At 27.6% G+C, this 26,500-nt stretch overlaps 1 protein-coding gene across 3 annotated transcripts; it reads right to left on the bottom strand.

Moving 5' to 3' along the window:
* Positions 1-17,306: 17,306 nt before the first annotated feature.
* On the bottom strand, positions 17,307-26,420 carry LOC114126357 (TBC1 domain family member 9). Of its 3 annotated transcripts, none has more exons than XM_050205050.1 (21): positions 26,396-26,420; positions 26,098-26,215; positions 25,830-25,996; positions 24,179-24,437; positions 23,928-24,114; positions 23,110-23,186; positions 22,809-22,862; positions 22,534-22,741; positions 22,251-22,465; positions 21,701-21,960; positions 21,037-21,240; positions 20,717-20,975; positions 20,576-20,648; positions 20,356-20,511; positions 19,683-19,868; positions 19,369-19,566; positions 19,142-19,301; positions 19,000-19,080; positions 18,741-18,917; positions 17,775-17,824; positions 17,307-17,707 (listed from the first exon to the last, which is right to left on the bottom strand). In XM_050205050.1, exons 2-21 carry the CDS (start codon positions 26,136-26,138, stop codon positions 17,567-17,569), a joined length of 3,153 nt encoding a protein of 1,050 aa, XP_050061007.1. In that variant the 5' UTR covers positions 26,139-26,215; positions 26,396-26,420; the 3' UTR covers positions 17,307-17,566. The 3 variants fall into 3 exon arrangements, with proteins under 3 accessions (XP_050061007.1, XP_050061006.1, XP_027846091.2); XM_050205049.1 differs by lacking the exon at positions 26,396-26,420 and adding an exon at positions 26,365-26,383; XM_027990290.2 differs by lacking the exon at positions 26,396-26,420 and having other exon boundaries at positions 26,098-26,389.
* Between the last annotated feature and the right edge of the window lie 80 nt (positions 26,421-26,500).

Genomic DNA, 26,500 nt, shown 5'->3' with positions numbered 1-26,500 from the left:
ACAATAATAATGGAATACGAGATACATTTACCTATCAGCATGAATGCATGATTATTGTCATAACTTAGGTATATATAATATATTACATAGGTGGATGAGAGAGCTTGAGCGTATTTGAGGGTTGTCCGTGGGACACGTACTTCTTCCCCACAACTCATATAATAAATTAGTATATCTATACTTGTAGTAAGTGTATGGTATAAATTAACGATTTTTAGCCACATAAGCCCGTATTTTGCTTTAAAATAAATATATATAACGAGTGCAAAATAATATTTACTAAACGTCTATAAATACAATAAATGAATCTGCAAGAGAAAAGTTTTAAAAATATTTTTCTCATCACAAAATGTAATCATTTTATACAAATATAACCAAGTTCAGTTGTTGGTAGATTGAAAATACGTTTGTTGGAAATGTATATAATATGTAATTGATGAATTCGCGCAAATAAACAAATACGATCACTAGAGTAAAAAAATAATCACAATTTTTATATCATTTAAAATATATTTGAAATAAACTATGATTTATATTTTAATATAATATTGGGTAATACATCTATATATCGATCAACGGTAAGCGCATAATGAAATATTGAAGATCAAAAAAAAAAAAAAATGGTTTCGGCCCCTGCCCCACAAAGCCGGCCAATCGCTCAAATACGCCAAAAAAAGAAAGATAAAGTGAGAAAAAGAGACCGCGACGTTTATCGTAAACTTTACGATGTGGCGGTATGATGATGGTACTGATGTTGGAACGACGTCAGCGGCGGTCTGCTTATTTCGGCGGTGATGTTAACGGGCGGCACTAGCAAGTACGGTCCACCGCCGGTGGCCGACTGCGCAGGCCGTTGCCTGTCGTCGGCGTCCTGTAGGTTGGTGGTCACCGTGATTTCGGGCCTCGTTTTGGGCGTCAACGTGCAGTCCCGCACGCCCACCGTCATCTGTTCGACGGCCGCAGAGGTGCCGGCGTCCATGCCCGCGTCGGTCAGCATTTCGGGTTCCCGAGCGGCCGCGTGCTGTTGCTGAACCTGGGCGGTCATCGTGCAGGTGTCGGCGCCCGGCGGCTGTGACGGCGGTTCTCTATCGTAACTCGGTACCTCGTTTCCAGTTTCGACGACGGCAGTGGCGACCGCCGATTGCCGTCGATGTGACGCTCTGAGCTCGCGCCTGACCGCGTCCAAGACGCGCACCACTCGGTCCGGTTGGTCGTACGGCAGCCGAACGACGGGAAACACGGGTCTGGGCATCAAATGGCGGCGACACACCAGCGGCGACGGTCGCTGCAACTGATGTCGGCGCAGGCGGTGGTGTTGCGGGTGCAGACGGGCGTCGGACTGCTGTCGGCCGGAAGACTGGTGCAACGGCGGTGGCGGCGGACGACTGCGGTGGTCACTGGTTCCGGTCGTACTTCCGACGGCGGTGCGTCGCCACCGCAAGGGTTGTCGGCGTGCGTTACAGCAGTCGACTGACTCTTTTTCGTCGTGCCGTGCTGCAGACGGCGGCTGAGATCTCGTCGACCGCGCGACAGCGCACCGTCCGTGTAAAATGATAATGTCAAATATTGTTGATGTTGTTAAAAATTATTAGTATCGTGTCCGCGAACGAGACTCCGTCGTGCGATCGGCGCGCCCACAACGCGGATACTGATGTGCGGCGTGTGTCGCTTGTGCGTGGAGTGCGGACGAGCGCTCTCGACGGAATACGAAACGACTGCAACCCACCTGCACCGGACGGAGAACCATGCGCAAAGCCGCGAGGCGGGCCCGCTGACTAAAAAGCGAATAATTATAGCGCCGACGCCCCCCCCCCCTCTCCGACCACTCCCCCGCGCCTCGAACGCCGTGCACAAACGACCGACGCATTCGGCGGCGTCGCGTCGAATGACGTCGGAACCGGCCTGCAATTACGCACGGGAAACATATTTCGTCGGGACGGGACGACTCGTAAGTCCGGACGCGAGAATTAATAATACAATAACGAAGACGATGTAGTACAATAACGATGACTAACATTATAATATGAGTTATAACTCGCGGGCATGAGCCTTTCCCCGCGCGCAAAAATTCAATCAACGAGAGCGATGACGTCTTCGCGTGTCGTCGTTTACGAAACGCCACGTAAAATATGTGCTCGCGAACACGTTGTAATAATGTGTCATTATTGTTCCGCGACTTCGCGTTTAAATAATAATATAAAAACAAAAATGTGTCATATATAATTTAATACGAACAATAATATTATTATGATCGTCATCGAGAGTCGTTTGGTATTATAAGTATCACGTCATTATACCTATACAATATTTAGCATATTATTATACTTACTTGTCATGTTAATGCATTGCAGTATTTATATCATATATACTCATATAGTATATAATATTATATAATATTATTTTTTATGATATGTATATAACATGTATAAATGCAATTGTCAGTAGAGTAACTTACAGTAGCGTAATGAAAAATTTTTATGCTTCAGGTGAGACAAAAATCGAAGACCTGCCTAACTAAAATATAATTTTTTTTTACATAGGCGATAGCCTTAGAAGTTCTTTGCCACAGAATACCTCCGTTTATTTGTAAAACCAATAGGTTTCAAATAGGTATTATATTATTCGAGTGTATTTAGGGGGGAGGAGGCATAAAAATATAGTTGACCCAGGGCGAAAAAATTGTAAATACGGCCCTGAATGTATAGGTATTCATAAATTTGTTTTAGATCCTGCAGAACGAATGAGTGATGAAAGTATTGATTCTACAATAATGTGATTTTGTTGTGTCTGTGTACTGCAGTGTACAGTGTACATCATAACTTGACGAAATAATGCTTAAATTAGTTCAATTTAAAACTTCACTACTTCAGGGATGATATCTGGTGGCGAATTGAATATACTTGGTTCGTTATAGAGGTCAAAAATAAGAAGTATCAGCAGTTTTCAAAAATCGGGAAAAACCACAAAAAAAGTGATGGAAAAACGGGAATTTTACGCAAAACCAGTTTTCGATAAAACTGATACTTATCATTGCATTCAAACTTAACACAGTGAGTAACACACCCATAATATGAATCACTAATAATAGTGACTTACTCTATGTCCGAATTTCACTCAATACCTACTGTACAGCAGAACATTACCCACTAGACTACCCTTTTTAATTTTAATTTCATTAAAATAAATATATGTTTATTTAAAATTTAATATTTATTTGGTTGCATAATGTCACAGTATCATTAATAAAGATAATACAAATTAACAGTGGCGAGGATTGATAATTGTCAAGGAATTTTTTCTACAATATATTAGACTCATCCCTCACTTAAAAGTACCTATTTTTCTCTGTTATTCCATATTTTTTTTTTTGCATAACTATTATAATTCTATAAACGAATAACAGTAGGAGGGGGTTGGTATAGGGTATTAATGCCCTATAACTGTATAACACTATAACACCTCTCTTGACCCGTGTGGACCTTTATTTTTGTTTGGTAAGATAATTTATTATCATAAATATATCCTAAGTATTTAAAAACAATGATAATCATATAGCATCCCTGCACCCCTCACTGCTACATAAAATAATCTCACATTATTCACTCCAACGATTAACGATTATGCATAATATATGTCATATGTGTGTACATTTTATAAGTTATATAAGTAACGCGGTAAGACACGTGAGGGGTCGTCCAAACCGTTCGCTACGCAATGTTATAAACATACAGGCGTTAATATCGTTATAATATAACAGTAAATAATTTCGTAAACACGAACACTTGTTCCACGGCGTAGGAGGTACCTGCAACCTGCCTATATAATATTTATACTTCACACCATTAAGTTGTCGTGTCGTTTGAAATTTCACACAGTTCACAGTTGTTTGTATATACAATATAATTATGCATATTATATATACACGAATATAATAAAATAAATATATTTTATACAGGGTGATTCACCAATCATTTTAATACCTTTTTTCTTTAAGGATGTAATTATTGAAAATCTGATTTTTGGAATTTTTAAATACATGCTTAGGAAGGTACTATAGCTGTGCAGGAAATAAAAACTTTTGTTTTTCTAATAAAAATCTACATTTTTAATACTATAAAAAATTATTTAATAGATGATTTTCTTGAAAATTTAAACGTATAACAAAATAAAAATTTTAATGAGTAGTTTTTAAGATATTCAACTTCTGTACTAAGGATAATGGGTTTGGAAGGTAATGTGAAGAATACGATGATTTGAAAATTGTAATTAATAGTATTAATCTATCCCTTATAATTTATAAAAATGGTCCAAATATTATGAATTCCTAAACCAGATCCAATGTAATATATATTTTATATTTCTGTAAAATCACTGTTATGGACTACCTATATTATATTTATTATAAACATTTTAATACCTAAGTAAATAATTACTAGAAATTCTAAATTTAGTAAGTACATTATATTATTTTTAAAGAATATTTACAGTAAAAAAAGGAGTTCTCATTTGAAAAATAGAAATTTGTTTAACTACAGAAAACTTTTTAAATAGATAGTTCGTAAAGATAGAAATATTAAGTTTTAAAAATCAGAGTTTGAATACATTCATTATATCAAAAGAAAAATAGGGGTTAGCATGGTTGATGAATCACCCTATATGTGCCCTATATATGTTTATAATATATAAATACATTATATACCATCGTTTCTCGGATATACATAGTATACTACGATTATTACTTATTGTTATATACTGTTTAATACTTAAAACTCCAAAAGGTGCGTTAGATAATATACAGTAAAGAGGGAGAAAAAACCAAGTAATTGTTCCGCAGTTTTAAATAACCATGTATATGTACTTATTATGTAGTCTCTTGTCAGTAAATTTTTTTTAGTCATTATTTACCTACACATATTTTTATAGTTTATACTCCATATAGATGTGTGTAGAAAAAAATAGATTGTACTTTACGCTTTTTTATTTGCCCGATTGTATCTTTTATTTATCTTTTTTATTATACACGATATTGATGAATGTAGCTAAGAAAAAAAGCCTTCTGAATTCTGAATTCAAAAAATACTTTTATTTAATAGTATAAATATATAATATAAAAAAAATCATCTTAAGAAATATTCTGAATACTCTGAATAAATGGTAATAACCCACCACTCCTTCGTACATCTATAATGATTAAATATTGTATACGAATTTAACACACTCAATATTGTGACCTACAAAACATACTTAAATAATCAAAATCTATCTCTACTATATACATATAGCGAAGTAATTACACTATTTTTTTTTAAATCTATTTAGTAATTATTGTATAACATTATTATAGTTTATTAATGCAAATAAACATACTATAAATAAAACAGCTGCCCACTTAAATGTGTATTCTAAATACAATGAACCTATATGAATACTTATGAAGTTATGACGTTTACTTAGTTTATAGCCATTTGCCAGTTGATATAACATTTCGAATTATTAAGCCCCTATACCGAGAATTTACTTATAGTTTAATCAATACCGTTAACTATATAATCTAAATTATATTTATTTTATATTTATAGTTTATACGTAAAATATGTAACTATGTAAGTAACAAATTTATCCTGCGAGTATCTACTGTTTAGTATTTACCTAGTTAAAACTTCAAATTATTTATCATAAAATGTATAAGACTAAAATATGTCTATGTATAATGATTAATGAATAATGACTAATGTCGATTGCAGTATTTGTGTGTTACTTATTGTACATCATATATATATATACAATGTAGTCTGTACATTGAATTATAAATGTATTATGTATTTATTGATTATTTTTCAAACGATTACTCCCACAAATAGTAAATATTAATATAGTTTCTCATATGTTATACAGGCAAACAAGAAAAAAATCTATCACATACTGCTACCCCATATTTGTCCCCGTCAATTATTTTTTTTTTTAAGTCTGAATTTAGTAAATTATTTCTTTGATAGATCGTTACATTTTTTTGATTGGCTTAGTTTAGAATCTACTTATCTTAAAATTTTTAAGCCTAATTTTTGTTTAATGTAAAAATTTAACTTATTATTTTTAATAATAATAATCATTATAATTTTTCAATTTTTATTTTTTTTACGAATTTATTATGTCTTATTATTAGGGCTTGAATTTTAAAGTATATATGCTTCTTATTTTATATATGAGATAGAAATCTAATTTGTATACATAAATTCGTTTCACTTCATTCTGATTCCAAATAAACTAATTTATTTTTGCTTTTTTTTATACATAAAAGCTTCTTTTTTTTTGCTTTTTTATTGCTTTTTCAATTACTCCAGCTGTGAATTTTTTTATGTTTATTATGCTATTCTAAAAAAAAAAAAATTATTTATAAGAAATGTAAAGATCCAGAATGCGTACTTAATGTTTAAATTGGATTATTATTGTTTTCATTATCGGCTTACTTACTAAATGTATTAGGTATACGTATAGATTGTCGATCTACATATTATAGCCTGCAGTACCTGTACGGACTACGGACAGCATTCCTCTAACATCGATATCGACCATTTCAAAATTTAAGATTTTATGTTGTGATTTAAAAGCTCTTGTATGAAATATGCATCGATCACTTCAGTAGTTCAGTGGATGTAGAGAGTTTGTTTTCTATGTACAAAAATATTCTATCGGACAACAAAGTCAGTTTCACTGATACTGCAAATCTTGGGAAATACATGGTACGTATAGTTAATTCTTTTTTTAGTTTAAATCAATTTTTAAAAAAAATTTATTCATTTTTATAATTAGTTCATGTTAAGTTTTGGTCATTTTTTTGCATTTTTTAAAAATAAATATACTTTTTTTTTTGCTTTTTTAATTGCTTATTATGCTTCAAAATCCGAGACTTACTTATTATTAATAATAATATCTTATTTTATTTATTATTGTGATTTCTTGACTATGTACTTATATTTCATATTAAAATTAATTAAATATAAGTATTTAGGTACATTGTTAGAAATTTAAATTATTAAATTATAAAAATCATAGTTAGTTAGTAAGTTAGAAAAAAAATATAAATTTTATGTGACGGTTAGAATGCCAGAATATTTAGTATAGATATAGTTGTATCGTATATGAATATACCATAAACAGACGCGTGATTATGAACGTAGTAAGTGAGCCAAATATAATTTATTGATTTATGAGTACATATATATATATTGTCATATTATAATAATTATATGTCATAAGGCAGTACATATAGGTAATAGGACAATATGTAGGGCACATCTTCATTAAATTATGGAAACATGACTGTGGGGCGATTTCTATGGACAGCTATATCTGATGTTCTATATACCAAACCGATTTGCATCATGTTTGTTTTAAACGCAAGTGTTTGACGTGTAAATGAACCGTTTAATAATAATAAAAAAATTATATCAATTAAAGAGTTATTAAAAATATTTAGTTTTTTTTTTGTAATTATTACGTTCACTGTCTGCTCAGTGTGCATGCATACATATTCTAACCCCCCACTACTTCTACATTTACAGTAAACGGTTTATTATGTGTTGTCGTTGTCGTTATAAGAAAAAGTTTTCTAATTTCTAAAAATTAACAAATTTGTTTATTAACATTTTTGATGAAATATTTGCAGTATACACAATATCTGTAACTACTATGTATAAATATTATTATTAAAACTATATAAGTCAAATAACTTTAAATTTTATATGTTATATCTAGATTCTGGACACTAGATAATATAATATGATAAATAATTTACAATTATTTTTATACTTATGTATACGAGTACATATTATATTATAATTATACAACTATTTTAAAATCCGACTGCGACGGTTAATTCAACTATAGTAATTATTATAAAATGTATAATAAATTATACAGGGGTCTGGGGTATAGGTAGGACATTATACTCATTATAGTAATAGTTGTAGGTACGCACTATACCTATACGGGCTATACGTAAGATAATAATATTATAATAAAAATATTAAATGTGAATAACACGCCATGATTAATTAAATCATTAATTAATGATATTATAAAAAACCCTATACATTATTATAAGTATAATTTATAACATTTATAAGTTTATTTAATATGGGTGTAGGGTAATCCATTTAACGTAGTAAGACTTCATCATTTTAGAAAATGCTAACTTTTTTAAACATAAATATTTTAAACAACAGGAACATAAAAAACAATAAATAAGTATTTTTTACTTAAAAGAAAATTTAATTTTAAGAAATGATACAAGTTGAACGTTTCTCCTCACATTATTTAATGAATTATGAGGAATTGAAAAAAGACACGTGACGTCATTGGACCCGGCTGGCTCATCGTAACGATTCACCAATCTGAAAATTTTATTTTTGAAATTGTATTTATGTATAAATGTATGATTTTATGTGTTCAAGACGATAAAAGTATTTGAATTTCAATGTAACATTTAGTTTTTTAAATATTTAAAGTCTTAAAAGAGATATTTTACAGCACGTTATATGGATCGCCATAAATTGACATGACAAGCTTTATTTAACAAAAATATCTCTTTTAAGATTTTTAATAATACTATTTACTAAACGGTGTATTAAAATTCTGAAACTTTTATAGCCTTAAATACAATTACACATTTATAAATAAATTAAATTTCAAAAATAAAACCTTTAGGTTGGTAAATCGTTGTGTGAAGCGAGGAACTTTTACACATATAATAAGATAGGCAATTACGATGAGCCGGACCCAATGACGTCATGCGGCCACACTAAATTTCTTAATCTCTCAAAGTAATAACTTTTATACATTGAATTTTCACCAAATCATTCCATATAACTATACAGCTACAATAATTTAACACTTAAAACAATTTTAAGAAAATTTATTTTTGTGTTGTGTGCTCCTTATAGTCATTACAAAATAACAATTTTGGAAAACAATTATATTTTTAAACAACTGTTTATCATAATAATTTTTTAAGTTTTTTACTTTTTTGGAACCACAAGGTACATTTTTAATTTCATATTCCAAAAACAGAATATTATTTGGAATAATTTGATTTAGGTATCAAAATAAAATTTCAAGTATTTGCTTAGTTCATTAGTTATACACTTATAAATATTTAAAGCTAGACGAGCGGAATAGTGGACCAACATTGAACATTTTGGCGGGGTACTTCTGTACCGCAATTCACTTTATCTAAAATTTAAATACTTATTTAACTCATACAGTACTCGGCAAAAATTTGGTTTTTATGTACATCGAAAGACTACAAAAAATAATCTGCTTTAGAATAAAGAATTAAAAATATATTATGTTTTTATAAAAAAAAAAAATTAAAACTATAAGAAGTAGTAAAAAATATATTATTTTTTTAGAAAAATGTACTACTTAAATCATTTAACAAAATATATTCTCCCTAATATATAATGTTTTTTAAATAATGATAAATACATTATACAAATCACCACTTTTATATACATAATATTATATAATATATAATACATGTATAGCATATTGTTTAGTAGCACTATTAATTTCCCATAGATATAATGAGTTAAAAATAAATATATATAGGTAAATATATAAATAATAAATATATTAATAAATTTTGGCTACTTACGTCAGATCTTATTAACAAAAACTAATTAAGCTAAAATAGTTTGTGTTGACAACGTTTCAATTTTTGTTCTCTTCTCTTTTTTTTTTACAGTAATTTTACACTTCACTACAGAGGTCAACGGTCTGGTACAAATGTATAATATTAGAAATTACGTTATCTAAATATAAGTAATAAGCACCTATATTATATTATAATAGAATTGATAATTTAGATGAGATAAATATTTATAATATAGTAAATAGATAGGATAAATATACCTACAATAAATTTAATTATTGTCATAAAATATTATTGAATATTATAGCTATAAATAGTATAAATATTTCATTTGCCGACAACAGTGGGGTAACACCAAGGGGTTAATTACAAATTTTTTTTTTTAGTTTTTTCGTTTCATTGGCTCTTTAAAATGGCTGTTCATTTTTAGAAATTAAATAAAATAATTTGAGATTGTTCTCCATAACTTGTGCATGTATGCATCTAAAATATTAGAAGCATATATAACTTAAGCTCCAAATTTATGAGTTATGATCAACAAAGCGTTTAAAAGTAATTTGTTTTTTATAACACAAAACTAAACTAATTATTTTAATAATATTATGGTGTTCTGTTTTAAAATAATCATCATGTAATTAAACATATCTGATATCTCAATATATATTATGTGTCTACTACTTATTCTACTTATATCCTTATTACCATATAATAATATGTTGGTAATAATTGACTATATACTTTAATATTTTATACTTATATATCTATATTATCTACATTATGACTATATATGGACCATAGTAATAATTAGTAAAATAGATACATATAGATACATTATCTGCATCATCATACATTTTTAGAAGTAAATATAAGCCATATATTATTATATGGTTGGAACGCTAATAAAATACATTTTGAAAAATATAAAATTATTCAATGATCGTAGCCCGAAGCCGTTAGGTATAGGTATATTATTATACTCAATCCGTACATATTTAAATATAAATAACTTTGCCGTGAGTATAAATAATAGCATCCTATAGCTGCTTGCATCTTCAATCGACTGCAATGACGCAAATTGCAGTCGTGGTCATATAATTATATTATATACCTATTTATATATACACCACCAGACGCACGCGACGATTAGATAGTGAGATACATGCCATCATTGTCATTTGACGTATATTGTAATAAATTACTATTATATTATATATGTTCAAGTCTCATCGTGGCAAACACACGTCATCTATAAAATATATGCTATATACAGTTTTGCTATGAATTTATATATTATTATGTAGTGCGTAGATAGGTAAGTCGGTGCCCAAATATGTGTTTATGTAATGTAATTTGTATAATATCAACATTCAACGTTTGTCTGATATAAATATTTTGATGTGAACACAACGACAGAACATAATCCTTGAACCTGCCACAGAAAGCCCACGACATTATGTGATAAAACTTGGCGTATATTATATTACACCTCTATGGTTACAATTTTAAATTATATTATATATACTTGATAGACAGCAAGGTAATGTTGTATATACTATATGTATATATATATAGGTATAGTATGTACATATAGTATATTTTTTATATATGTATTACACGAACCTACTTAGTGCAATATACTTATCGTGGTACGTTTGCTTCCCTCCACCTCGCCGTTGTCTTTCCGTTTGCACACAATTTTAATCTTAAACAACACTATACATACATACCTACGCAAGCATATTTTATTTGCACATAATCTGCAAATAATTTAATATTATATGGACACATCCTACTCGTTCGTGTCGTAACTTTGTGTTAATGACGATGATACCGCACTAATAAATAACGGGTAATGGATAGGCCGTATAGCTTACGGTAGGTATGTGTGTATTGGATATTCGCTAATTTGTCAGTTACCGACTGCCGTAATTATTCATACACATAAAGTGTTAGTGAAGTACTGAAGTCGGTCGTACATAATGCAATATACCTACATACCATCTACCTTTTATGTTTAATGTATTTGTATATACGTATACCTTTGTAAACATATAAAACAATTGCACGTTCCAGATGTCGTATACTCGCATACGTCGTAGTATAGATTGTAATTTTAAATGCATATTTTTACGTAATTGTAGATTAAACGTTCATTGATAGATATTTTTAAAAACTTTTAGCCTTTATATATAGGTGTTCCTATATAAATTGTCGTATAAGTCTTATCCCTCATCGTGGTACTATATATTTCCGAACTTTATACACCATCAATATTTTATTTCTATTCTTTATGACCACGTAATCAATGACTTAATACAAAAAAAAAAAAAAAATTAAATTGCAATAATTTTTAGTTTTAAAATATGTTCTCATACATAGCATAATAATAATATGTAGGTATATACAATAGCGTTGTACACAGAATTTTCCCACGCGATATTATTTTATTTGCACTTCATATGGCTTCACCCATTCTCGAAAATTTTGTTGTTGACAAAAGAATTTAATTTTGTACATGTTATACAAATAAATAGGAATATTAAACTCAAGAGACAACTCCGACAATTGAAAATATTAAAAAAAAACTTAAATGTTTTGACTGCAGGATACCGATCACGCATTCGTCCAACTATTTTATAAAGGTTATTTATTTGAAATTTACAAACAACAAACCTATACGTAATATTTTACTGTAACGCTATTATAAATATATACATATTATGTGCAAGAAACCTATGAGTATAAATATATAATAAATTAATAACATATAATATTATACATAAGTGACTATAGTTAACTCTATGATGTCGAAATGTTGACTGATCTGCAACTTTCATTTATACGATACGTAAACGGGGTAACAAATAAATTATAATAGATGGCAAAATAGATTATTTAATTAAAATTTAATTTAATTATATATTATCTGCTGGATAAACATTTTATTCTAAACGAAAATCGTATATTTGAAAGGAATATATTTTTATTTATTATATTTCATATTATGCAATTATGAATACTGTGCCCCGCTGAGGAACTTGTGTGGGAGCTCAGGAGTTTTATATAAAGTTATCTAAAAATAACATTTCTATCTTACATCGATTATAATTTCTATCGATAAAAGTATAAAATAAATTTTGGATTATAATATACAAAACAAACATCGGAAATTTATTACATTATTTAATACAATTCCTATATAATTAGTATAACATTTTTAATTCATTAGGAGATTTCAATAACCATTGAAAAAACGCTATTTTTAAATAAAATAATTGAAAGGATTATTATATACAATAGTATTTTATTACATTATTTGGTACGGATTATTTCAAAATATCTAACAACTTACTGATGAAGTTTTTTTTTGATCTTTTAATAATGAAATTGTTTTTAGCGTAGGTACTTTATTATTGTGTTTACTCTATGCATTATTGATTGTAATAAATTATGGGTTAGGTTTTAAATATATATAGCAGTACCTAACTTAAAGATATATTTTCTTAATAAGAAGTACTAGTACATTTAGTTCTGTGTATACATTTTTTGTCGAGTACCTAGATACATTCACTCTTAATCGAGCACAATGCTAATAGTTTGTAGCTGCAGAGAAGTAGTATTATCGAAAGCTCCCCGACCTATAACACCATAGAAGATTATTGATTTCACCAAAACTAAATAAACTTGACACAGTTTAGGTGATTTTAGAACATTGTTTAAATTTTTTATTACATACATAATTTTTTTAAGTTTATTTATGAATAAATTAATTTGGTTCTTCCATCTGATAATACCACTAGTTTTAAAGCAATCACATAGCAAATCTAGAGTCATCTCCAATATACAAAAATGGAACTTATATATGTATATACAGAAAAAAAATGTTCAGATTGGAATACCTACTTAAAAACTGTAGGCTTAAATTTTCAAATTTAATTTTACTTGTCATAATTGTATTCATGATAATGGTAAATTTAAAATAATACTCAAAATTGTAATTTTTATTTTTAATTACGTATAACTGCGTGGGAGTATATTATATATTTATAAATACCTATTATAATAAATGAGTCAAGGTCGTAGTTAGAGGGGTTTTAGGGCTCAGATCCCTCCCCACGAAATTATAATATTTATATAATTTCATATTTTATTACATGATATAGCATATTTAAATGTACTCAAACCAGCCCTAAATATTTTGCTGGCTCTTGCTTTGAAATGAGTACCTATAGGTACTTACTATACTTAGATAGGTACCTACATAGGTATCATACTTAGATTTAGACTTTCTAAACTCAATTCTAAATGGTTCTCTGGACATTTATGATCTCCTTGCAGCCATCCCATTCAGAGTTCCTTCTCATTCTTCCAGAAACCAATCACAATTTTATGTTCCAACCCACAAGACCTCTTATGGACCCAACCACACTCGGCACACTCTACATCGCATGCTTAGAGCTGCAAACAACCAATAATCCTTAGGCCACTAATCAAACTTCTACTTTTGTAATTATACTACTTATCTATATTATAACATGTATACTCTGAATTATTTATAATTTTATCTAAATTATTTCTGTATCAAATTAATTACCTATATTTACGTATTCTACCTTACTGTACTTATACCATATTTGTTAATTATTATACTATGTAAAATTGCCATTTCGGCGTTTAATAAACAATAATAATAATGCATCTTAAAATACCATCATAATCGTCTAATTACCACGATATTTTATAAGTTTTATACATAGCAATTTTTCGAAAATTCTAGAGAAAATCGTTAAAAACAGGCTCATAACATTTTTAGAAAAACATGAACTCCTTTCAAAACAGCAGTTTGGTTTTAGACCAGGTTTGGGAACGGAGAATGCTTTATATAGTGCAACACACTTTATAAAAAACGCTTTAGACAACAGTAAGAAAGTAATCGCGATTTTTCTTGATCTGTCCAAAGCCTTTGATACTGTTAATCATAAAAAATTAATAAATATTTTACCTAATTTTGGTATCACTGTAACAAGCTTAATTTGGTTCACAAGCTACTTGGAAAACAGAAAGCAAACTGTTCGTATTAATGGTATTACAGGTGATGATCTATTTATAAACTGCGGTGTTCCTCAAGGAAGTGTCTTAGGTCCACTCTTATTTATTTTGTACATAAATCATATGTGTAATTTGGACATTGACGGAAGAATAGTTACATATGCAGATGACACCTGCTTACTCTATTGTGGAGACTCTTGGAGCGATGTTAGTACCAAAGCAACTAGAGAATCCAAAATTGTTGTGGAATTTTTAAAACTTAGGAGTCTATCAATCAATTACAAAAAAACTATGTTTATGAACTTTACGATAAATGATGTTAAAGATAATTTTGATGAACTTACGTTACATTTTTGTGAAAATGGAACTTTGTGTAATGGCACAGTCTGTCAAAAATTATTTAGAGTATCTAGTACCCGATATCTAGGTTTAACATTTGACAATCACCTTAGATGGAATCTTCATGTGAATAACATAGTTATGCGTCTACGAAGTTTAAATTACAGTTTTTATAAGCTACGTAAAATTTTATCCGTTCATGTCATGCGAACTGTATACTTAGCTCTATATCAAGCAATATTTCAGTATGGACTGTTAATCTGGGGAGGGCTCTCGGATAACGCTCTAAAACCTTTACTGCTTCATCAACGACAGATAGTGCGTGTTTGTTTACAAAAAACAAACTATGTTGGTTCAACTGGTCTTAATTTTAAAGAGTTCAATGTATTACCAGTTGACTTTGTTTTCAAAAAAATGGCTATTATGTGGGTGATCAAACACTTAGATCAATGGGTTGAGAAAAATGAAATTAGTAACAAAAGAGCTTTTCGATCTTTTGATGCTAAAACATCTCTCTGTAAAAAATCAGTTGGTCAAAAATTTGTTGATTATCTAGGTCCTATATATTACAATTCTATGCCTTTCTCTATAAAGAAGAATGTTAATATTAATTACAGATATCATTACGCTAAAAAATTAATTAATGATTGGCTACATGCATCTCTAAATGAAACTTAGGTTAACCCTATTGTATTATATTTTATTTATCTCTTTTGTATTGTATAATTACGCAATAATAGTGTTTTAGCTTTTCCTTTTTAGTTTTTAAGTTGATTTGTATCAATTATAACTCTCTATCTTTGCCACAAGCCTAGCTTACTGAAGATAGATAATTCAAATGTACAATTAATGTAAAACTGTATATTTGTTTATTTTAAATAAAAAAAAAAATTTTTTTTTTTTTTTTGTCTTCAACATAATATAACTCAAGACTCAAAAACTACTAGACTGTTTTTAATAAAAAATGTATCAATAGATCGCTTTAGATTAGTGGTGGCCACAGGATATTGAATTATTTGAAACAATTGCTAAAAATATATTTTATTTTAATATGTGCACGAAAAAAACATAAACTTATTACTTAATACTTATATAGTTATATATACAGTGTTTGCCGCTTATAAGACTCACGGATATACTAGTAAGTTTCAGTCGCTTGTTAGACTCAAAATCGTCCGGACGTATACCTACCAAGTACCTACATTGTAAAAAATTCGGTAATAAGATTCCACTTCGGTTACATACATTTTTGGTTAAAATTTAGAAATAAATTGGCTTTGAAAAAAAACATATTTTTGTTAATTGTTGGTATGGTTTCATTGTATGCTTTATAATGAGTGTATCATAAAAAACAAATTTTATCGCAATAATCGTATTATCTGATTTTATTTATTTATTAAGTAATAGGCAATATGTACTAAAGAAGATTAAAGTAAAATAAAAATATGTAATACAATAAAAAAATAAAATTCATAAATAATTAAAAATTATATATTTTTTTTTATCATTATAAGCCTATAAGATAGGTATATTTGGTTATAAAAATCACTTTGTTCTGGTCCCAAAGTGAGTCTTATTAAGGGCGGAGGTCTACTGTATTTGTGTTATATAAAACATATTATTTAAAATTTACAATATGCTTCAAAGACTTAATTTCGAGTTGCCACTGCTTGAGATTCAGTGAAAATTATTTTAACCTTCGTTTTCAATCCATAGTTCGCTATAGCAGTATAGGTACGTTCACACGTGAATTTTTTTGACTCGCTCATGATAATCAAATATTTTTTGTTTAAACATAGCCAATATAGGGTTCCCATTGGTTACGTATTCTACTGATAACAAAATATTTATTATAATTAATTCTAAGATAGATATAATATGGGATAGGTATCGTTTTCAGTATTACTGTATTAAAATATTCGTAGACTTATAATATTATAAGTCAATGATAATATTTCATTACCTACTTAAGTTAGAATCACAAGTCACACTGAGTGTTTTTTTTTTAAATAGAGACTGATTTCATTTTCACTCTATGCAATATACAACTGTAATTATTATAAGCCTAAACTTTTATACTATTGTCATATTATTACGAATTTACGCCTATATTGGCTATATTATACCTATACAGCTATACCTGTAAGTAGAGGGATGACAAATGTAAATTATAATAAGTGGTAGGATGTCATCCCCCCGTATCCCCAACCACCACTTAAACCACTGATTATAGGATTGTAATCTAATTATAATCTGTACAATTAAATACAACTTTAAATTTAACTTATATTTTCATAAAATAATAAACAATAATAATTATACAAGGATACAAGATTGATATAATATATAAAAATATAATAATTAATAAGTAATAAGTATTAACAATTAGTAAAAATATTGTTTTAAATATTTTATTATTATTTGATATTAAACCCTGCTATTGCATTGATTTTGTCAAAAGTAAAAATAACAATAATTATATATACTTTATGATTAATTAATAGTTATAACATAATATTATCACATTTAAATATTTCTCAACTCTTGAAGAGCTTTTAAGACATTACTTTTTGCTCCAATGAACTCGACCAGTTTTTGTACAGTCAATGCAGTAGCAACAAATTGTTCTGCATTTATAAACCATTCACTGTCATTTCGATTTTCAGACTGTTTTTTAATAACAACAATAATTAAAAAATGGAATTTTATTTTAGATGACATTTAAAATACTCACTTTATTTGACTCTTCTTTATTTAAATTACCAAGTTCTAATAAATTAGTACCTAAAACATTTTTTTTTTTTTGTATTGTTATTAATATATTTAAAAATATTAAATAATAATAATTGACTAATACAGCTTTTTAGTGCAATAAAAGACAAATTAAAAAAAAAAGGTGGTCAAGTGAGTAACGCTCAGCTGTATAGTATAAGGTTACTATAATATTGATATGTATATTAAATTGTAATTCAATTATAGGTATCTTGTATACGAAAAACGATTCTGAACAGAGATTATTTGTCATCCTAGGATATAATATATAAAGTATAGGTATTATATTATTTTAAATTGGGTGGTGAAAAAAGTGGTATATGTTTTAATGACCCGAATACTCCAAAATTAAATCTTTGATTCATGATATTGACCAATTTTTGTTGATATTTGAACTTCAAACGCTAATAAAAAAAATTGTGCCTATGTATTCTTCTAAGTTTTGAATCGCTATAAGACTAACTTATGAGAAACTTTGTATTAAATTTTTAAGTATTTTGACTCATTAATTTATGTCATTAAAATTTTATCCACATTTATATATAAAAAAAAAACTAAACAAAAATGAATTTTTTCGACACACACAAAAAAAAAAAACATAATTGTAGAATCAATACATTCAACTCTGTTCAGAATTTAACTCAATGATATTAGTGAATTTTTTGATATGTCATATACAAACAATTCATAAAGATGGGCTCATAAAAAAGAAGATATGTGTTATATTAAAAATAAAAAATATAGAAAAGTAACATAAAAATATAAAATCAGTTGATAAATCACTGCATTTTCCAATAATGGCTACAAGAATTATATTAATATTTGATTATTATAATAATAATCTAAATAATTTTGAGGTTACACTTTAATTATTCACAGCTATAAAGATTTATTTGATAAATATATTTTAAAAATGTATATAAATTACTTATTTTGGAAATATTATTAAGCATTTCTTGATCTATTGTCAAACTTCCAATTAAATCATACATAGTTTTACATAATTCGACAAAACTATCTTCAGACATGATTGGTAAACAAATAGTAGAATTTTTCCAATTAGTAGTAATACTTCTTAGTGTTTGTAAATCATTTAAGTTTGATTCTAAAATAAAAAAACATATTTTAAATACAAATAACACATGTAAATATATATATAAAATAGTATAAAAATATATGGGACTTGCCACAAATTATATCACTTGAAATATTAGTGTTAAAATATTCAGCAGCATCAGAGGCATATTCAGCTCCACTTTCAGAAATATCTAATTAAAATAATATGATAAATCATATTGATTAAACTGAATTATTATTTGTGACACTTACTTGGATCAGTCGAAGACAGTGAATCATTTGAAAGAAGTGGTGATAAATGAAGTAAATAAAGAATTTTTAACCTTGTAGTTACATCAACAGTAGATGTTAGACCTAATGCTTTTGTTAACTCACGGAAGTCTAAGAATCCATCATCATTCATGTCCATCAGCTAATGAAAAAAAAAAAAATCTGATATATAATGATGAATAATTAGACATTTTTATTTTTTTAAATACCTTAAAAAGTCGAACTGACAAATTATTAGTACTACTATTTTTAGCTAAAGGGGATATTGCCGTAAACATGGTTTCAAACAGCTGAAAGTCAATTCTATAAGATTCATATGGTTCCATAGGTGTTTCTGCCTTAAGTGGCTGAACATGGGTTCTTTTATGCACAGAAACCACTTCTTCTCTAACAAATTTTAGCAAATCCTAGATAAAAAATGAAATATTTAATTTTTTCAAAATGATTACTCAATAAATTTAAATAATAATAACTATCATTCTAGAATTAATAAAGTATACAGGAATATAATATTTATGATTACCATCAGTTCATCTGATGAAAAATAATTATCTTGAAGTAATAACCTAACAATATTTTTTTCATTTCCGTCTTCCAATGATTGAACCACCTTAAGTCTATTCATGACACGAAGATTTTCTATCATTTTACTATTAACAGATTTAAATTTTGTATATCCATTATTTATTAATTCTTGAACTGACACACTCTGTAAGAAAAATATATATTTTTAACTTATTTTCATATCCATTTAGTACTTTATGATTACATATTAAATATATAATCAAAAAGCATCTCAGCAAAATCAATAGTTAGATCACTTATATTAAATAAATAATAATATACTATAATTTAATATCTTATTTATAGTTAAATTATATTAATATACTGTATACACCAGAGGTTTCCAACCAGGGTGCCAGACAATTGTTTGAAATATATATTTTAAAGAAAAAACTACTTTATGAAAAATATAGCACTGTGAGTAATAAATAAATATAAATACACAATTTATTACTATTGTATATTCATTAGCCATTGGGTGCCTCCAGATTTGTAGAAAATAACTTGAGTTTCTGTGAGTCAAAAAAGGTTGGGAACCTCTGACATACACATATAAATATCATTATTAAAGTATTAATACATTTTAAATTCAAAAAGAAATATTATAATAAGAATATTTATGTAATTTTTACCCGATCTATTTTATCACCATCTTTATATAAATCACTTTGCTCAAATTCTTCATTATAGATTCCTGATAAATAATTGCACAAAGTTTGCATTGCTTCACCATCATCATGACAACAAGCTAATCGTTTATGATTCATTTCTAAAATAGATAAAGCCACCTAGAAAAATATTTTAACATGTTCAAAAATTATAAATTCTTATTTTATAGTTCATAAAATTTACTTGAAATATAACTTTAGCTCCATCAAAGAAAAACCAATCAACAATATAAATTGCGCTTTGATAATTCATTACACTAATAACATAAAAATGAAGCTTATACAATATTATTAAATTAATTTGACTTTTCTAAAAATGTTTTACCTAAGAAATATTGTAAGAAACCAAGATAATGATATCATTTGAATTAAACCAAGTCTAGACAAAATATCATAAATATATGGTAAATTATTGGCTATAAGATTATCCATAACTCCTTGGTCAACTAAAGCTCCTACTACTTTATTGTTATAATAATCTGGTAACATATTTTCACAAATGCAGGCCAATAGCCAAAACGCTTCTTCTTCAGTACAGTAAATCAACAACACAGATGCAATTATGTTCATGGCCTGGCAGTAACCTAAACAAAATACATGTATGCAAATAAGGTTAAGTTAAATAGTTTTACTTTCTTTTTTTACCAATTTGAGGATTTTTTGTTGCATACGCTGTGAGGACCCTACGCAATGCATTAATACCAATTTCAGATTGGAATGCTGGATGTTCAGGTAATGATCTATGTAAATCTCTTTCAATTTCATCATGAGATATAGATTTAGTTGTAGAAGCAATATTTACTAATTCATTGTATAGACCTGGATTAGCCACCATATCATGGTAAGCCCCTATAATTCAAAAAAAGGTAATATTTTAAAACTTTTTATTAACCAACCATAATACATACTAATAGTATTTATTCAATTTTGTGATCATACATTTATAATTAAACAGCTGAATAAATGGTTTTAACAAAGTTATCAATTTTTGTATATTTTTTGAGGGCATCAGTGTAAAATAAAAATAATAACTCGTTCCACAAAAAAAGGAAACTATATTTTGGACATTATTTAGCAAAGTAATAATGATCATGATAGAAAAGGATTTGCAATCATCATTACTTTTGTCACATAACGTCACTTGACACTATTTATAAACATACAATTAATAAATTAATAGAATATAGTTTACTCTGTTTTATATCATATATTCATATTGTAATATGCAAAAACACAAAATAAAATGATGAATTCCAATTTCTTAAATGGTTCAAATTTAAAAGTAATAAATAATAATAATGTTACATACCAGAAAATTTTAGCCAAAGATTTGATCTCAATGATTCTGGTATACCATCTAAAACTAATTTAACTAATTCTTTTGTTTTATACATTGAAATACTGTCCCCATGATCTTTGAAGTACAATTCCCAATTAACTTCCTTAGTCCGTTGTTTGATTTTTATAATAGAATTATCCTGATCTTTTGTTCCAAAAGTAAACCTCAATGGTTGTTTTATTTCGCTATCTGATATTGAATCAGTTCCTTGAAATTTAGAACTTGATCTTCTATAAATAAATATCTAGTATTATACACAATGTATGAAATTATAATATCAAGGTCTGTATGTTAAACTAATAATTTTACCTATCTAAGCATAAGCTCAATTATGTGGCAGCTTCCCTTGGCTTAGCCCCCCAAATACTATTATTATTTTAGTTATTACTTATTATCAATGTTAGGTCTGTATAACTTTTAAAATTCTTGCCCCTCCCCTAAAAAACAAAATCCTAGTTTCGCCTATGTATCTAAGCATTAATATAAGAATAATAATAATAATATAATGGACTATACTTACGTTTCTAAACTGCCTAAATGGTCAGAAATGTTTTTTAAAAAAAAGTCTCTTTTCAAAATTTGTGAAAATATGAAAACTGAAGGTTCTTTATTAGCACTTGTTTGTTTCAATGTTATTATAACGGCATTATCAAATAACATATCCTCATTTTGTTCAATTTTCTCAACTTGTGATACATCACATAATGGAATAACCACATTCAATGGATCTTTTGTCTGTTAAAATATTTTGTATTAGAATTTAATTATTTTAAATATAACTTAAACAAAAACTATTCACTTACTTTACTACTATTAAAACACAAAAAGTTTTGAGACAAGTATACTTGCCCAAACACTGGTTTTTTAGTGTACATTTTAAATAATGAAGCATTTGTAATTCCATCTAGTTTTTCATTTAAGGGTAATCTGAATAGAAGCCGATATGATTCAGACATAGCTCTTGCATCCAAGTCACGTTTCACAAAAGATTGTTTTTTTAAAACATACTTACTATAATAAATAAATAAAACAATTAATTATGTTTATAAAATATTTTATAAATATTTTATCAATTTACTTGGCTTTGAGTAGAAGATCATGATCTTTATTGAACCACCTGTCATTAATAATTCTAAAAAAAAAAAAAAAATGCTATTTTAATTTGGCTAATTTATGAAAAAATTTTAATTTTTACAAATAAAACATTATTAATTTGGTAGTTACATGATATTAATACAAACAATTCGTCTATATGAAAGTGTTGTTGTATATAACATAAGTTTCAGCTAAAATTAAGATGCCAAGATAATATTTACAGACACTTAATAACTCATAAATATATATAATACTAATAATAAATTAAGCACATTTTTTATTACCCTTTCATTGCTAGATTAACTAATTGCTTCATTAAATCAAATGTTTCCGATGAATGTAGGAACATAAAAAATCTATACTAAAAAAAAAAAAAAAATACTATTATTAAATAAATGAAAAATTAAGACCTCATTAAATAATTAAATTAATAAAGTATCACTCATCTGTAAATATTTTAAATATATGAGAACAGCTTTATTTAAAAATATAATTAAGCCCACATTTTTTTCAAATTATAATATAAGAGTATAGGTTATTAAATAATAAGTATATATAGGTATATACAGAGTGATTCTTTTATCAAACAACACTCATTATTTCCAAAAGTATTCATGTTTTTGAAAATATTTTTTTACATAGTTTCTAAGTTTTTATAACAAAATTATATTTTTAAATATTTTTTATCCTTATAATTTTTTAAGTTTTTTACTTTTTTAATGACAACATAGATTTTTAATTTCACATTCCAAAGCAGAATAATTTTCTGAGTAATTCGATACATAAAAATCGAATTTAGGGTGAGTAGTTTATGAGTTATATGTATTTAAAGTTTAGCTGTGCGGAGTGGAGTGGTACGGGGTTATTCCGCAAAATGTTTGTCCACTACTCCGCTTGTCATAAAAATCGAATTTAGGGTGAGTAGTTTATGAGTTATAACATAATTAAAGAATGTAATAAGTATGTTCTCAAAAATTAATTGTTTATGTCTAGATAACATAAATTATAATAAAAATAAATATACTGTACATTTTAGTTTTATGATCAAAAGTTTTAATTGTCAAACTTAGATTATGATTAAAAAAAAACATTTTTTACTTACTTCTCTTTTGTCTCTTGTTATCACTTTAATTGTGTCTGTTAATACACCAGTATTTTTATCCAAATTGATTACATCGGTCCATCTTACAACTATTTTATACTCTATTCCGAACAAATATGAATAAAAACATAAATATTCTAAAGACAAATACAGCCAGCCTTGGTGAGGAATTTTATTTTTCAAATAGCTAAAAATACAGATTGAAAATTATAAAATAATTTTATGAAAAATAAAAATATATTTCAACTTACCTGCAAGAGTAGTAACAAACCAAATTTGTATCACATGACATATTGAACAAACGATGAAATTTTATAGTTGCATCTTTAAATGATTCAGAATTTTCTTCATCAGGTGTCTCTGATGCATTAGTTGCTACTAAGCTTTTAATTTTACATAACACAAAGTCAGTAACATCATCTTCATTCTCAAATATTTTGAGATCCAAGTTATTTTCCAACCACTCCCAATCTTTTAAAATATCTGATTCAGTTAATGCACAAGCTATTTCTAAAGATATAAAATAATAAAAACATTGTAATACTTGTAAAAATAAAAGGTACTGGTTCATTATAGCACCGCCGCGGTGAGTGAAAACTTTATAGCCCCGCCACTCAGGTTTGTTATCGCCCCGCCATTCATATAACAATAAATACATATTAAAATTAAAAAATTGAATAATAATAACTAAAAACCAATAATATAATTAAAAATGTTTATGTTTTACGTGATTCTCAAAATTCTACTATATCTTTTAAAATGGTTTCAAACAAATCACTATTATTCAGTTTTGATCGCCACATAAATACTGCCAAATACGAGTCTAAAAAATTTCTATCTGTCCCTCTACGTTTTTTGTTGCCCCAGGTTAGGTTAGGGAGGGCTGAGTGGGCTGCAGCGTAGGGGGCCCCACAATTTTATGATATTTTAATAAAAAAAATATATTTTCTTGTTTATGCATAAGAGGCCCCCACAATACATTCCGCCTATGGGCCACCATATACCTAAATATAATCTAAATCCTGTTGTTATATGAATGGCAGGGCGATAACAAACCTGAGTGGCGGGGCTATAAAGTTTTCACTCGCCGTGGCAGTGCTATAACAAACCAGTACCAAATAAAATAAAAATAACAATTTAGACCATCACCATAACTAGGATCCAAAGTTTTAAGTATTTATAAATAATTACAGAGTGTAAGTAAAGGAGAGGTGGGATAAAAGTTCAATAAAATTGTAAGGTAAGTATGACTGACTCAACTCCATATCATTGGAAGTGAAAGGTAAGGAAAAAGAAGAGAAGAATTTATCATTACTGATTTTAGCAGTTTAGTATGAGAAAGATAAGTGGAAAATTCTTTTAAAACACATAATTAACAAGAAGTTTATAAATATACAAGGATATTTTTTGAATTTGAGAAAAATCATACTTTGAATGTTGAATGTCCCAAAAATCATTACTGCAGAAATTAATATTATTAATTTGTTTATTATTATAATTTTCAATAATTTTTAAAAGAAAAAAAAAGAAGAATCAATTTAATACTGTTATAAAATATGAACTCAAATTCCACAAAAGTTATTAAAATTTTATACTAATGTTCTGAATTAATTGTGGATTATAAGTGGTATGAAATGTATCAGTTTTCATTATAAAAATCAATCATATTTGACACAATCACATCAATGGTATTTTGTATATTCGCGTCTATAGTTTGTTTAGAGCAAAATAAAAACATTAAATCCTAAACAAATCAGCTGTAGAATAATTTCTTAATAAACAAAAGAATCAATTTTAATACTATAATTAATAAAGATTGACAGATGTATCGTAATAGATGACTTTTAAAAGTTTATTTAAATAACAATGTTATGATAAAGTAGCTGTCAACAACAATATTACCATAACACTTTTCTGATTTTGGTGTTTGATGTAAGATCCTGTAAGGACTAGGTTTGGTTTCAAAGAGACTATCAAACGTTCCAACTAATAATGAAGATAATTTATTCCCCTGTCCATGACCGACGCGGTGTTGTAACAGAAAATATACACTTAATTTTTCATTGTGCCTAAAAACAACAAAATAATTATGACTCATCTTAATCCAATACTATTTCATAACAGATAATTAAAATTTACATAATTACAACAAATTTAAATTTAAATTTACCATAAAGGATTGGCGTAAACTTCCTTAGGGATCACCCACATATTAATGATATGTAATCCACTCCGTCTAAATAAAACACAATTTTACATATTTTCGGCCGACCGGATCCTGTATGAAACTATGAAATAAGAAGAAGAAATCAATGTAAAATAGTCCTAACCGGTTAATTTCAAGAAGTAATATATTTAATAATTAATCAACAACAAAAACAAAAATTGTATTCATCAAACCATAACGAAAAATCGATTTTATCATAATTTATTATACCACAATTTATATTAGCGTACGATTTATTTACAATTAATTGAAGGCTGAACTGCAACTACCTATAGGCTATAATGATAAATGTATTATTATTTATTATTATTACCAAAGAACAAACTGTAAAAAATTACAGATAGAC

Source organism: Aphis gossypii, chromosome 3, assembly GCF_020184175.1.
Source record: "Aphis gossypii isolate Hap1 chromosome 3, ASM2018417v2, whole genome shotgun sequence".
Taxonomy (NCBI): domain Eukaryota; kingdom Metazoa; phylum Arthropoda; class Insecta; order Hemiptera; family Aphididae; genus Aphis; species Aphis gossypii.
The sequence above is the reverse complement of the archived record's forward strand: the minus strand, read 5'-3'. Positions and strand labels throughout refer to the sequence as shown.